General features: G+C 39.3%; 1 protein-coding gene across 1 annotated transcript; it reads right to left on the reverse strand.

The window, feature by feature from the left end:
- Positions 1-2,592: 2,592 nt before the first annotated feature.
- LOC139189747 (uncharacterized) lies at positions 2,593-12,116 on the reverse strand. Its single transcript, XM_070808928.1, has 7 exons — positions 11,792-12,116; positions 11,587-11,708; positions 10,969-11,035; positions 10,075-10,144; positions 8,315-9,753; positions 3,658-3,724; positions 2,593-2,833 (listed from the first exon to the last, which is right to left on the reverse strand). Exons 5-7 carry the CDS (start codon positions 9,747-9,749, stop codon positions 2,827-2,829), a joined length of 1,509 nt encoding a protein of 502 aa, XP_070665029.1. The 5' UTR covers positions 9,750-9,753; positions 10,075-10,144; positions 10,969-11,035; positions 11,587-11,708; positions 11,792-12,116; the 3' UTR covers positions 2,593-2,826.
- Positions 12,117-16,743: the final 4,627 nt, after the last annotated feature.

Consider the following 16,743-nt stretch of genomic DNA (forward strand, 5'->3'; position numbering starts at 1 on the left):
GGCAAGAAGCTATACAATCAGAGTTGGACTCCATGAATAAAAACAAAGTGTGGGAGTTGGTTGAGCTGCTACCAGGATGCAAACCAATAGGTTGTAAGTGAGTTTATAAGACTAAGAGAGACTCCAAGGGTGATATCGAGAGATACAAAGCTAGACTTATAGCTAAGGGATATACTCAGCAAGAATGAGTTGATTACAATGAAACCTTCTCCCCAGTCTCCACAAAAGACTCATTTAGAGTAGTCATGGCACTAGTGGCTCACTTCGATCTACTCCTGCATCAAATGGATGTTAAGACTGCATTCTTGAATGGAAACCTTGATGAAGAGATCTATATGAAGCAACCAGAGGGTTTCATTCAAGAAGGGAGAGAAAATTTGATCTGTAAACTTAACAAATCCATTTATAGTTTAAAACAAGCCTCGAGACAGTGGTATTTGAAGTTTGATGAGGTTGTTTCATCACATAATTTCGAAGAGAACCCTAGTGATGAGTGTGTTTACATGAAAAAGAATGGAAACTATTTTATCTTTCTCAACTTTAAGTGGATGCATATTGTTAGCATGCAATAATGCATCATTGATAAGCGACACCAAGAGATTTCTGTCTAAATGTTTTGAGATGAAGGATATGGGAGAGGCATCATTTGTTCTTGGTATTCAGATCACAAGAGATCGAAGTAGAGGACTACTTGGTTTATCACAGAAAGCATATTGAAAAGGTCCTTAAAAGGTTCAACATGGAAGACTCGAATGGCTGTGATATTCCCATGACAAAGGGAGAAAGGCTCAGTAAGGATCAGTGCCCTAAGACTGATTTTAAGAAGAAAGAAATGGCTAGCAAGCCATATGCTTCTCTCATTGGGAGTCTCATGTATGCACCTGTATGTACCAAGCATATTGGGAATGTTTCAGTCTAATCATGGCAATGCACACTGGTTAGCTGCCAAGAAAGTTTTAATGTACTTGCAGAGAACAAAAGAGTACCAGCTAGTATACAAAATGGATTCAAAACTCGAACTAGTAGGCTACAGTGACTTAGACTTTGCAGGCTGCCTTGATTCACTTAAGTCAATTTTAGGTTATATATTCACGTTGGCAAATGGGGCAGTCATGGAAAAGTGTGAAACAAGATACTGTTGCCACTTATATTATGCAAGTTGAGTTTGTAGCTTGTTATGAAGCTACATCACAAGTTGTATGGCTGAGAAATTTCATCAGCAGTCTCGAGATCATGAATTCAATTACGAAGCCTGTTCAAATTTGGTATGATAACAATGCTGCTGTCTTTTATTCTAAGAATAATAAAATGTCTCCTAGAACTAAGCACTTGAACACCAAATATGCATTGATGAGGAAGAAAGTAAAGTTTGGAGAGATTAAGGTTGATTACATTGACACTCATGCAATGCTTGCTGATCCACTCACTAAGGTATTACCAAATGCAGTTTTTCACAAGCATGCAGCCAATATGGAAGTGATTGCAACCCTAGATTTGTTGAACTAGTGGGAGTAGTATAGTATGTGGTAAAATTATGCATGTTAGTTATTATTGTGACAATTGATAGGGATTTTACTACTCATGTGAATGCGATAAAAACTCCTATAATACTTGCAAGAATCACAAGGTTGTAGTATAAACGGATCTTGTAAGGTCATTCTCCACAGAAATTATTAAATAATTCAAAACAAACCAAATTTCAATTATTTATTGTAAAGTAGAAATTGAGGTGATTGATTTTATAACCTACTTAAAATAAAAACGAAATTAATTAATTAAAATAAAACACCCTGCAATATTAAAACTGGGGGAAAAAGAAAACAGTTTTGGAAGAATCAAATTAAGAAAACACTAAGGTTTCACCATCACCTAGCAATCCTATGAACTTTTACCAATTACTTATTTGAAGATTAGATTTTCCTAATTCATATTCTACTTGGAACCTCCAACATATAACGTATATCTAACATGCAACCCGTCCGGACGTTCGGATCAAATCTGAACATGAAAGACTCATTATGCTTTATGAAAACCCTTTGAAAAACCATGCAACCCTTAAGACGTGGTGTTCATCCTAAGTGAAATTACAATTATTAATCACAAGAAGCCAACGTCAATTTCAAGGAACATTCCGACCAAAATGGCATCAAATTACTTTTCTAAATATCCTAATGGTGATCAGGCATTAAAACAATTAGATAGTTTTTATCCCGGTGATTAACAATTCAAAGTATGCATGCAATCAATCATAAGCAATTAAATAAAAATCACATATTCATGCTAAGGCTCAAGGCTTCGCCCTAGCAAAAGGAATTAGTTACGCATATTCATAATTGAAATCATAGAAAATATTATTAAAAAAAGGATTGAAAACACCTTCAAGTAGAAAATCTCCAAAACCCTAGCAATTCTCTCTGTCTCCAAAATTGCATAAAAAAAAGCGTAGAGAAATACGGTAGACGGCCAAGCAATAAATCTGCCAAGCCACCACACAAACCCTAAAAACAGGTCCTTTAATCTGACACACCCTAACCCGAAGACTAGGACGTGCTGGCCGTCACGTGAGTGTGACGTAACCATAACGCAAGCGGAAACGATTTAATAATAAAATACGAGTCAACAAAAACCACTAATTGCAGTTATTTACAACCTAGCATTCTATGTGCATAAGAGTGTACTAAACACACATAAACAGAGCATAAGCATCTAGGTGCAGTCAAGTAGGAACATAACTATTTTACAACACCCTCGGGTGAATCCTACATTTATTTAGTCTGTCAGAACGCCGAAGCAGTCCTCGTAGGCCACCAACGCCTCAACTATCAACTAGAACCTGGAGGGGCGAAAAACAGAAAACGTGAGTGGGCGAAAATCAATCTTTTCCAAATCATTTCATAAATCCACAATTATAACCCCTTTTTGGAAAACCTGTATACTTTCCCAGAAAAATAGTATATAGCATATATATCTCAACTGTCTCAATCATCAATCTTATGACAGATTCAATAAAGAATGTACCATGCCAATTTCAACAGTTTAGTATGAATGCATTAACATAATATAATCAGGTAAAAGAAATAATCCATCGTAGGCCCTCTAATAGCCCTGTACGATTGAACCTAGAGCTCAACATCTATCAATCTCACTCTCTGCCGGAGTCACTCCGCGTGACCTGTCCGGCCTTCTGCACATAAGTCGGAACTACCTAATGTAGTCTGAACGACTCATGGTAATATTCGCTCTAGTGCTTCTCTCATCAATCATTTGTATACAATAACCTAAGGTCACCCACCAGTCATAATCTCACTAACACTCTACGACTGGCCCGTCGTACCCACTCCGCGTGGACTGTACGACCAGCATCTACTTGGATCCAAGGCGAGCGTGCGATGCGGTGAATACTATAAGCACTAAACCATGGTGCAGGATATGAGCTCAATATATCATCATCATCATCATAATATTAATTAAATACTTACCTGTGCTTCCACAGCACCATCATACATATATGCATCATACGACAGTTCATAATATCCATAATATTCTATGCATGGCAATCACATCATATTTCATTTCATTTCAATATACTTTTCATTTAAATTTGATTTCTGGGGAAATCGAGTATATAGGTATATATAAAAACAAATGCCCACTCACTGGTATGTCGCCGGGTCGTAACCCCCTTGACGCCCCTGGATGTGCTCGTCCTCGTTAAAAGTTCCACCTAGAAGTGAAATAACTTAAAACAATCATTTAACGCACATTTAACGCACCTAAACCAAACTAGGTAATTAATTCTTCATACGATGCTCAAATTGGGTATATGAATATACCACAGTGACCTACACAACCTCAGGATCATCCCCAAATTTTTAAAATAATTTTTGGAGTCCTCACGCGCCCCCACGCGCCTGACGTGGCACGGACCTACGCGCGGCCCACGCGCGGCCACGTGACATGCACACTGACGGCTACAGTGAACGGCGTTAGAGAATATTCCGTCAAATCCTAGTATATTCCGTTAAAAACTAACGGTTTCCGTTAAAGTTAACTAACGGCGTCGGAATATTCCGTCAAACTTGACGGAAGATTCCCTGTCTTCTCCGGCGAGTCACCGGTCGCCGGCGACTGTTCGCCGGTTTCTGGAAAAATTTCAAATCTACTATTCTCCTTCGTTTTTCAACCAATTTCTTCGCATTTTATACCAAAATGAAGCATTTAACAAGTACTATCACGTTGGAAGGGTTTTAGGGCCTAAAAACAACTAGATCATACCTTCCAAAATTCCTCAATTTCGGCCAAACTCGAACCCGACGATCCCGACGTCCATTTTGTTCAAACGAGGCACTCCGAGCCTCCTTAGGACTTCCTAAGACTCGTGGTGATCTTTGTTTAACCTAAAACACAACCAAAATTAAGTTCGTGAACAGTGCCATTACACGGGGTGTTTTGAAACTAGGATTTCAGAAATGAAACTTACCTGAAACTTATACCCCCGTGCTCGTGAAGTTCCCAAGATCACGAAGATGATCTTAGATTGGACGTTGGTGCACGTTTGTGGTTGTTCTTGGTGTTTGTCCGAGAGCTTGAGAGAGTTCGAGAGTAAGAGAGAGAGAGTGTTTCTGAGGGAGAGATGAGGAAGAAAGAGGGAGAGAGACAACCTACGGGTTTTGGGGAAGGATTTCAGGAGGTGGGGATCCCACCTAAGTCCAATACAAAATTATTAGACCAAACAAATGTAAATCTAAACCCTAGTTTAAGATCTTAGTGTAAAACAAATACCAAATTTACGCACCTTAATCCCGTTTAAGGGCGTTTTTGTAATTTCACGTCCTCGGTATTTAGTAATTCTGGGACGGGCTGTGACAATCTCCCCTCCTTATAGAATTTCGTCCCCGAAATTCCAATCACTAACCAGAACATCAAAAGTCATAGAATAACCTCGGATACATAACTCTCATTCGTTCTTCTGTTTCCCATGTAGCTTCTTCAGCTGAATGGTTTCTCCACAATACTTTTACCAAGCTCACGGTCTTATTCCTCAAAGTCTTATCTTTCCAATCCAGTATAGTCACTGGTTCCTCATCATACGTCAAATCCGGATTAATTTCCAATGGTTGAGGAGGAATCACATGTGAAGGATCTGACACATAATGCCGAAGCATCGAGACATGGAACACATTATGTACCTTAGACAACTCTGGAGGTAGCTCCAACCTGTAAGCAACTTCACCAATCCTCTCAGTGATCTCATAAGGTCCAATGTACCTGGGACTTAGCTTTCCTTTCTTCCCAAAGCGAACCACACCTCTCCAAGGCGATAATTTCAGAAAAACATAGTCGCCCACATTATACATTCTGTCCGTGGTATGTCGATCCGCTAGGCTCTTTTGTCTATCCTGGGCCACTTTCAGGTTAGATTTAATTACCTGAATATTCTGAGTAGTCTCATCCACAATCTCTGGCCCTTCAAGTATTCTTTCACCGACCTCTGACCAACATAATGGCGTACGACAAGCTTTACCATAAAGTGCTTCAAATGGAGACATTCCAATACTCGAATGAAAACTATTATTGTAGGCAAACTCCATCAAATCCAAACGATCATGCCAAGAATCACCAAATTGCATCACAGAGGATCTCAACATATCCTCGAGTGTCTGAATAGTTCTCTCTGACTGACCATCTGTCTGTGGATGATAAGCTGTACTGTAAAGCAATCTAGTACCCAAAGCTTCTTGAAAAGCTATCCAAAACTTAGAAGTAAATCTTGGATCTCGATCAGAAATAATATTCACTGGGACACCATGATACTTTACAACCTTCGATATGAATAACTGAGCCAACTTATTTAAAGAATACTTCTCCCTTACTGGAATAAAATGTGCTGATTTGGTAAGTCGATCTACAACCACCCAAATGCCATCAAAACCATTTCGTGTACGTGGCAGCTTATACACAAAATCCATCGTTATATTCTCCCATTTCCACTGGGGAACGGGAAGTGGTTGCAATCTCCCAAACGGCTTCTTTCTTTCAGCCTTAACCTGCTGGCAGACAATACACCTACTCACATACTCCGCAATCTCCCTCTTCATACCCGGCCAATAATAGAATGGTCGAATGGTATGATACATTTTAGTTCCTCCTGGGTGCATAGCATAAGCCGAACAATGTGCTTCATCCAAGATTTCTTTCTTCAGTTCCTCATTATTAGGCACATACATCCTGTTCTCTTGCATAAGCATACCATCTGATCCTCGGATCTTGAGATCTTTCTTCTTCCCTTCATTTCTTAAATTGATCAATTCTTGAATCTCTTCATCCCACGATTGAGCTGCAAGCACCCGATCAATTAAAACTGGCTTGACTTGAAAACTGGCAAGAAAAGCTTCACTTTGCTCTTCCAATTCTAACTCTACTCCAGTAGATCTCAACTCTGCCAGAAGAGAAACACGACTGGCATACAAAGCATTAAGTCGCCCTTGAGGTTTTCTACTCAGAGCATCAGCTACCACATTTGCACGACCCGGATGGTACTCAATCGTGCAATCATAATCACTTAACAATTCCAACCATCTTCTCTGACGAAGATTAAGATCATGCTGAGTGAAAAGGTACTGAAGGCTTTTATGATCGGTAAAGATCTTACCTTTCTCGCCATAGAGATAATGTCTCCAAATCTTCAAAGCAAACACAATAGCTGCCAACTCAAGATCGTGAGTCGGATAGTTTCTTTCATGAGTCTTCAACTGCCTAGAAGCATAGGCAATCACTCTACTATGCTGCATCAAAACACAACCCAAACCATTCAAAGAAGCATCACTGTAGATCTCGAAGTTACCGTTATCATCAGGAAGTACTAACACAGGTGCATGAGTAAGGCAATACTTCAACTGCTGGAAACTTTGCTCACAACTTTCATCCCATTCAAACTTAACATCCTTCCTGGTTAACTTCGTTAATGGCAAGGCAATCATAGAAAAGTCTTGAACAAACCGTCTATAATAACCTGCTAAACCAAGAAAACTCCGCACCTCAGTGACCGTTCGAGGTTGTTCCCAATTTTCCACTGCTGCTATCTTTTGAGGATCCACTTGAATTCCCTGAGCTGATACCACATGTCCCAAAAATGCCACTTGATCCAGCCAAAATTGACATTTACTAAATTTGGCATATAACCGGTGTTCCCTCAATTTCCTTAACACCAAGTTAAGATGTCGAATATGGTCTGATTTCGACTTAGAATATACCAGGATATCATCAATAAAAACAATAACAAACTTGTCAAGATATTCCTGGAATACTTCATTCATCAATCTCATGAAAGCTGCAGGAGCGTTCGTTAATCCAAATGGCATCACCAAAAACTCATAATGCCCATAACGAGTCCTGAAAGCTGTTTTATGAACATCCTCATCTTTAATCTTTAATTGATAATACCCAGACCTCAAATCGATCTTAGAAAACACACAGGCACCTTTGAGCTGATCAAACAAATCATCTATACGAGGCAAGGGATAACGGTTTTTAATCGTCACCCGATTCAATTGCCTGTAATCAATGCACAATCTCAAAGTTCCATCTTTCTTTCTTACAAACAACACTGGAGCTCCCCAAGGTGAAGAACTAGGCTGAATGAAACCTTTATCAATTAACTCTTGCAATTGAATTTTCAACTCTCTTAATTCCGCTGGTGCCATTCTATAAGGAGTCAAAGAGATAGGGTTCGTACCTGGAAGCAATTCAATCGAAAATTCCACATCTCTATCTGGAGGCAACCCAGGTAAATCATCTGGAAATACATCAGGATAGTGTCTGACTACTCCGACTTCCTCCACACTACCGGAATCAACATCATTTAACACCACATGTGCCAAGTATCCCTGACAACCCTTGGATAACAATTTCTTCGCCCTTATGGCTGAAATAACACCATGCCTCACCCCACTTCTTTCACCCACAAATGTAACCTCAGGTAGTCCAGGACGAAGAAAAGTAACTGATTTCCCGTAACAATCTATATGGGCGCGATTATAATGCAACCAATCCGCCCCTAAAATCACATCAAAATCCACGATGTCTAACGGGATAAGATTAGCAGGCATAATGACATTATCTACCATCACTGGACACCCAGAGTAAAAACTATCAACATAACATTTATCCCCTCTAGGCATAGCAAACTCTAAATCAAACCCTAGAGGTGAAGGATGAGGTTGCGTTATTTGAGCAAATGTATGAGAAATCACAGAGTGTGTAGCACCACAATCAATCAAGACTCTAGCAAAATGACCAAGAATATTCAACGTACCCATAATCAAGTCTGGATGGTTCTGAGCATCTTGCAGCGAGATGTGGTTAACACGTCCCTGAGCTGGCTGTCGTCCTCCACGACCTCTGCCACTCTGGTTACCTCGTCCCTGGTGAGTACGTCCTTGACCTGCCTGGGCAGGCGGCCTAAACGACCCTGTACTACTAGCAGCAACTCCGCTCTGTTGGGGCTGACCCCCCTGATACCACTGAGATCCGCTAGCTGGCATAGACGGATATGAAGTATAACCTCCCTGATCCTGAGAATATCCACTCTGAAAATAAGGATCCTGGGAATAGTGATACTGTCCCGGAGCATAAGGAGCAGCATCACCCTGATAGTGATAAGCACCACCACGACCACCCTGGCCATAACTGCCTGAATTAAAGTTCTGTTGAGTCGGTGCTGATGTTGGCATATCAGGCTGCTGGGGCCTCTGCTGATTCTGGGGACAATACATAGCTCTATGTCCTGTCTGACCACATGTAAAGCATGCACCACTGCTTCTCCTACATTCCCCATGATGTCGGAAATTACAACGGCGACATAACGGAGAACCCGAATTACCAGCACCACTAAAGCCTCTCTGACCAGAAAATCTAGGTCCATTACCAAACCTACCACCTCCTCTCCTCGGACCTGTGGCACTAAATCCACCACTGGAAGAACTCGAACTCATTCCACTTTTCTTGAAATTCTGCGTCTGACGAGGTCCTGGAATGGAAACACCTTTACCTTTCTCATTTTTCTTCTGACCATTACCCTTATCCTCTTCATCCTCACTGTCCGGAAGATTATCAGAGTCTTCCATCCGGACCAGAATCTCAAAATACTCATGATAATCGGCACAGGGAAGTGCATTGGCAAACGTTCTGTACTTCTTCTTAGATCCTAGCTTGAAACGACGAAGCATTTCTGCTTGATTACCCGCTAAATCAGAATCATAACGGGATAAATCAGTAAACTTCCTGTAGTACTCATGTGCAGACATATTTCTCTGCTTCAGACTGGTGAATTCCTGTTTCTTGCGATCTATATATTCCGGAGGAACAAATCTCTTCATAAAATTTTCCTTAAATACCTCCCATTCGGCTGCCCTTTCAGGTGCCATGTGCCTCGACTGATTTATCCACCACGCAGCTGGCTCACGGCCCAAAAACCAGGTGGTAGTCTCCACCCATCTATTAGCTGGCAGGTTTCCCTGACTTTGCATCACTTGAAAGGTCTGCTCAATTCGATCCAACCACTTTTCTGCCCCTTCATAACCTTCATTTCCCTCAAAGGTTTCCAATTTCAGATTATACATCGTCTCTACGGGCGTTCTCTGAGGAGGACGGATATTAGCCTGAAAAGCTTGAGCCATTGCTGCCCCTAACTGAGTTATATCGGGGAAATTAGGCTCAGCAGCACGGCGAGGATCTCTACGAGGCGGCATAATTCTGACAGAAAACATAACAAAATCAATAGAAGAACTCATTAGTTATACAGGACTGCAAACCTGGCTCTGATACCAAACTGACACACCCTAACCCGAAGACTAGGACGTGCTGGCCGTCACGTGAGTGTGACGTAACCATAACGCAAGCGGAAACGATTTAATAATAAAATACGAGTCAACAAAAACCACTAATTGCAGTTATTTACAACCTAGCATTCTATGTGCATAAGAGTGTACTAAACACACATAAACAGAGCATAAGCATCTAGGTGCAGTCAAGTAGGAACATAACTATTTTACAACACCCTCGGGTGAATCCTACATTTATTTAGTCTGTCAGAACGCCGAAGCAGTCCTCGTAGGCCACCAACGCCTCAACTATCAACTAGAACCTGGAGGGGCGAAAAACAGAAAACGTGAGTGGGCGAAAATCAATCTTTTCCAAATCATTTCATAAATCCACAATTATAACCCCTTTTTGGAAAACCTGTATACTTTCCCAGAAAAATAGTATATAGCATATATATCTCAACTGTCTCAATCATCAATCTTATGACAGATTCAATAAAGAATGTACCATGCCAATTTCAACAGTTTAGTATGAATGCATTAACATAATATAATCAGGTAAAAGAAATAATCCATCGTAGGCCCTCTAATAGCCCTGTACGATTGAACCTAGAGCTCAACATCTATCAATCTCACTCTCTGCCGGAGTCACTCCGCGTGACCTGTCCGGCCTTCTGCACATAAGTCGGAACTACCTAATGTAGTCTGAACGACTCATGGTAATATTCGCTCTAGTGCTTCTCTCATCAATCATTTGTATACAATAACCTAAGGTCACCCACCAGTCATAATCTCACTAACACTCTACGACTGGCCCGTCGTACCCACTCCGCGTGGACTGTACGACCAGCATCTACTTGGATCCAAGGCGAGCGTGCGATGCGGTGAATACTATAAGCACTAAACCATGGTGCAGGATATGAGCTCAATATATCATCATCATCATCATAATATTAATTAAATACTTACCTGTGCTTCCACAGCACCATCATACATATATGCATCATACGACAGTTCATAATATCCATAATATTCTATGCATGGCAATCACATCATATTTCATTTCATTTCAATATACTTTTCATTTAAATTTGATTTCTGGGGAAATCGAGTATATAGGTATATATAAAAACAAATGCCCACTCACTGGTATGTCGCCGGGTCGTAACCCCCTTGACGCCCCTGGATGTGCTCGTCCTCGTTAAAAGTTCCACCTAGAAGTGAAATAACTTAAAACAATCATTTAACGCACATTTAACGCACCTAAACCAAACTAGGTAATTAATTCTTCATACGATGCTCAAATTGGGTATATGAATATACCACAGTGACCTACACAACCTCAGGATCATCCCCAAATTTTTAAAATAATTTTTGGAGTCCTCACGCGCCCCCACGCGCCTGACGTGGCACGGACCTACGCGCGGCCCACGCGCGGCCACGTGACATGCACACTGACGGCTACAGTGAACGGCGTTAGAGAATATTCCGTCAAATCCTAGTATATTCCGTTAAAAACTAACGGTTTCCGTTAAAGTTAACTAACGGCGTCGGAATATTCCGTCAAACTTGACGGAAGATTCCCTGTCTTCTCCGGCGAGTCACCGGTCGCCGGCGACTGTTCGCCGGTTTCTGGAAAAATTTCAAATCTACTATTCTCCTTCGTTTTTCAACCAATTTCTTCGCATTTTATACCAAAATGAAGCATTTAACAAGTACTATCACGTTGGAAGGGTTTTAGGGCCTAAAAACAACTAGATCATACCTTCCAAAATTCCTCAATTTCGGCCAAACTCGAACCCGACGATCCCGACGTCCATTTTGTTCAAACGAGGCACTCCGAGCCTCCTTAGGACTTCCTAAGACTCGTGGTGATCTTTGTTTAACCTAAAACACAACCAAAATTAAGTTCGTGAACAGTGCCATTACACGGGGTGTTTTGAAACTAGGATTTCAGAAATGAAACTTACCTGAAACTTATACCCCCGTGCTCGTGAAGTTCCCAAGATCACGAAGATGATCTTAGATTGGACGTTGGTGCACGTTTGTGGTTGTTCTTGGTGTTTGTCCGAGAGCTTGAGAGAGTTCGAGAGTAAGAGAGAGAGAGTGTTTCTGAGGGAGAGATGAGGAAGAAAGAGGGAGAGAGACAACCTACGGGTTTTGGGGAAGGATTTCAGGAGGTGGGGATCCCACCTAAGTCCAATACAAAATTATTAGACCAAACAAATGTAAATCTAAACCCTAGTTTAAGATCTTAGTGTAAAACAAATACCAAATTTACGCACCTTAATCCCGTTTAAGGGCGTTTTTGTAATTTCACGTCCTCGGTATTTAGTAATTCTGGGACGGGCTGTGACATAATCCCCCTAGGAAACTAAAATTAATAATCAAATAAAATAGGAAACATAACCCTAAATTAAATGGTAAAATTCGCCTAAAATCTGAACAGCCACGTTTTGGATCCATAAGCTGCTCCAAAACTGGCCCAATATAGCTGGATTTAATGTTTGGAATATTTTGAACACTTCTCAAGAAGGCCACGAACCCATCCGAGGTCATCTTGGGCTCCAAAAATCAATTTAAACCCAAAAACGTCATTTTCTAGCACTGCACATCGCTCATTTATTTTATCGCCAGAAAATAACCATTTGGTGAAAAAATCCCAAATTTTGATACGATCAAGCTAAGTGACTCACAAACGTCCTCCAACTGGAATTACTCCAAAATTCGTCCATTTGATCCTGTTTTGCTCCAGAGGAAGTCGAAAGTCCTATATTGAAAATACAATTCAAAGCATCAAAATTCTTCCAAAATATTAACCAAAATATACTAAGATTAGGGTAAAATATATAATATAAAATCTACTCATCAACAGTGAGTAGTAAGTTTGGTTTTGTGTTTAGCTAGTCGCTGCACTTAGTTGAATTGAATGTTTAATAAAAGGGATGTTGTTTTAGTAATTCAAACATTGTTTCAATATAGTTCCAGTTCTTATTTTCTTATAGGAAATAAAGGTTGTTGAAAGATCATAAGCAACTGATATGTATTACAGTGAGACACTGTAGCAGTAAAAGGTTATTAGCTGCACTCAGTAGTGCCGAGAGATTAATTGGCATATGTGCTGAGTTTTTCCACGAAAAAAAATATATGTGAGCTATTCTTATAGCTTGACAACTTCATAGGAAGCATTAAGCAGTCATAAATAAGAATGATTAAGTGGACCTGTAAGTGATGGAGTTGATGCTTTCGACTCATGGTATGTGGCTCACTTTTGTTCCAAGTCTGTGATTGATTATTTGATGTAAGTAAGGATCTTGTTCTGTGATTATAAGAGCTCATGAAAACTCATGTAAGTTCATAGTCTTTGATAGTTCTGAATGAGTAATCTTTACTTGACAGAAGTATGCAAGAAGCTTATTAGCTTAACTGAATCCATTGGCCAATAAAGAATCATGCTTATAGATTCATTAAAGTTCTTCCTTGAGTTAGCTAATTGACCTAGTGGGAGAATGTTGGACGTTGGACTCTAATCCAACAACTAATAGGTCAATATAGTTAATAAGGATTGATGTGGAATGTAAGTATGATTAGGGTTTAGTTATAAGTTATAACTTGGACTCCAAGTAAAGGAATATAACCCGGTTATAATTGGAGAACAAGGGCTTTTGATACTATCCTATTTGGATTGAGATTTGGTAGATTATATCCTTGTTCAATAAGGAATCCTAGCATATGATTATGGGAATGTATGTTAGGGTTGAAGTGATATAAATATCAAGGGTAGGTCCCTGTATACACCATCGATACACATACTTGGAGTACTTCCCATAGGTTCGAGTAATATAGTGGTGGTGAGTGTGTAGAAGACCATCATTCGAAGTTCAAATTGTTCGAGATTGCTTACTACTACCGTAGTGCTTGCTGTGCTAGGAAGATGTCTTCACAAGGTTAGTTCAATGGTGTTTTATTATACATGAACATATTAGGTTTAACAGAATGTTGAGGCTTCAATACCACCTCCGGATCAAGTTCTATATATTGGTGGGAAAGGAAAGTCGACTCAAAATGTTATGGTTGTATGTAATTTTGACATACAACTTACATTTGCTTGTGCCGGATGGGAAGGCAATACATGATACAAGAGTTTTTCAATCAATGAGTCATAAAGCGGTATTCAACCATATGCATTCTTCTCTTAGAAGTATCATTGGACGAACATTTGGGGTAAGGAAGAAAAGATGGGCATTTTTTAGGGATATGCCTAATTACCTGTTCAATAAGCAAGTGAAAATTGTCATTGCTACAATAGCTCTTCATAACTACATACGGAGGTATTCTAAATGTGATTATCATTTTTGATGATCCAGTGACTTTTGTGAAGATAGCAGTTGAAGGATCACATGAGAAAGAAGCATTATTAAATAGAATAGTGGCAAGTTTGATGAATGCATCTAATTAGATTACTTTCAAATACATCAACAATATTGTACTAATGAATCCTAACTATTAAGTCTAAAATATTTATATATTTTGAAGTAACTTGTCATACTAATTAATATTTGAGATAAGTTTATAAATATTTAAAAAAAATATATATTTAGTAATTGACCTTTATTTGTTAAAAAAAATAAATAAATAAATAACACATCCAGTATTAGACCATTTTTGGTCATTTTACACAATCACAATTGTTTTACATAAAATTTTACAAAACACTATAACACTGTTTTTTTGTTGTTGCCAAAAGCACTTTTACAAAAAAATTTATCAAACACTCTACTGTTTCATTTCACAACTGCTAATTCTCACATCACATCAATACCAAACTAACCCTTAGTAATTCGGTCTAGTAGTATTCTTCTTCACTTGTAAGTGAAAGGTCTTTAGGTTTGATTCTCTCCAAAGGTAAATTTGAACTGCATTATTATTAGCCTATTATGAGACTTAGCCCCACCTCTCCCTCTCTTCTTCTTAGTGTAGATAATATTGTTTATACAAAAAAAAAAAAAAAATTCGCGGAAAGAAAGAAGGAGCGTGTTCTTTAGTCTTGTAAGTGAAAGGTCTTTAGGTTTGATTCTCTCCAAAGGTAAATTTGAACTGCATTATTATTAGCCTATTGATGTATACATTTTGTGTACATTTATATCATCTTTATTTGGCAGTTTTGTGATGTTTTTTAATCAAGCTAGTTGTGTTTTTACATTATTTGGTGTTAGTGTGCAGTCAAGTATGTTTTAGGATCAATTGGATTGCAAATGAAGTAAAATCATTCCTTTTGGTAGATGATCATCATCCCAAACGTGGAGAAGGTTCTTGAGGAGTTATTTTGAGGATTATAGAACTACTTTGGCTGTTGAAATTTCAAGAAAGCATGTGGAGGGAAAGTGGTGCATTCGGTTTCAAACAAAGCAAGAGCATTGGAATTAAATTAGGGGTTACACACACCTTGTGCCGTGCATTCCCTTGCAATTCCAGCTCCTTTTGGCAGCAGCAACATGCAATCCCATTAAACTAAGTCATTCAGCCACATGTTCACCTCAAAGCAAAGCCATGCCGTGCCTTTCTTTCCCTTTCCAGCATGTGGGAACAATTCCAGCTTGTCCACTGCAACCTTGCAGCCATTGCACATGCTTCTTCAATTAAATAAGCACCAAGCATGCTTGTGTTCTCTGGTGCCGTGCCTTGCCATTCCAGAAATCACCTCATTCCATCATCATTTCAGATTTGGCAGCTCCATTATTCTACTATCATCCGCATGTTCTCCCAAGAGACTTCATTTTAAAAGTCCATGCAATCTCACTTCTTGGGGGCTCTCTCGGTCACACCATTCACACACTTAGCAATTCCACTTTCTGTCCATCTTCTCTCCCATTCGCACAAACCACCCATCCACAAACTGCTCATCTTTCATGTTACATCACAATTGGAGAATCAAGACCGAAGGCCATTCTTGAAGGATTTCAACATCAGTTTTGCTTCAAGGGTTTCTTCTTCTCAATTCCATGTTCATTCATGTTATGTATTTCTATGTTAAAACGTTTGTAAACATGAAATGTAACTAATCTCTTCTTAGGGATTCGATGTAGCCTAGCAAGAAACCCATGTAGTTAATTCATAATGCTCATTTGATCCTTCTATTTCTTGTTTCATTCTCTGATTTTATTGTGACTTTGTGTGTTGATTTTAATGCTTGATCACCACTTGAATTAACCACAGGTTGTGTAGCCAAAATTAGAAGCACACATCATGCATAATTTTGGCAGATTTGGGAGTGATTGAAGGAGATGTTTGGCAAACATCCTGCCGTGTGTCCCCTTTGGTTTTGTGAAAGTTTCTTATGTATAAAACATCCTTGGTTGAGAACCAAAGTTGCACATCACAATTTGGTTCTTGACTAGGATGATTTGATCAAATCCACACATCATATGGTTGATCATATCTAAGTGAAACAAACTCAAGAAATAGGTAAATGAATGAGCATAAACTGATTTAACAAACATGGGATTGATTTAGCTATGGTGAAACCGAATCCCTAGTTCCATCTCCATTGGTATTATTCCATTTTATTACTTGTCGATTCCTTTACTTGTGTTGTCATCATTCTTGTGAGTTTTTAAGTTACAACAACAAATCTGTCTAAGTTGCTTAGTTTAAGTCATTTAATATGGTTCTTGCAAAACAAGTGATTGTATAGGTCCAATTAGTCCCTGTGGATTCGACACCCTTACTTGTGCTATTATACTCAATATGTTTTAGCATTGGGAAGGATTAAAACATATCATCAACACCTATTATGAGACTTAGCCCCATCTCTCCCTCTCTTCTTCTTAGTGTAGATAATATTGTTTATACAAAAAAAAAAAAAAAAAAAAAAAAATTCGCGGAAAGAAAGAAGGAGCGTGTTCTTTAGTTTTGGGTTTGG

This window comes from Malus domestica, chromosome 12 (assembly GCF_042453785.1).
Source record: "Malus domestica chromosome 12, GDT2T_hap1".
NCBI lineage: Eukaryota > Viridiplantae > Streptophyta > Magnoliopsida > Rosales > Rosaceae > Malus > Malus domestica.

Coding starts and splice junctions, on each gene's coding strand:
- LOC139189747 (XM_070808928.1), bottom strand. CDS start 9,749: ATGCCGCCTCGTAGAGATCCTCGCCGTGCTGCTGAGCCTAATTTCCCC. Junction 3,725..8,314: donor CCATCCAGACTTGATTATGG/GTACGTTGAATA, acceptor TTTCACTTCTAG/GTGGAACTTTTAACGAGGAC.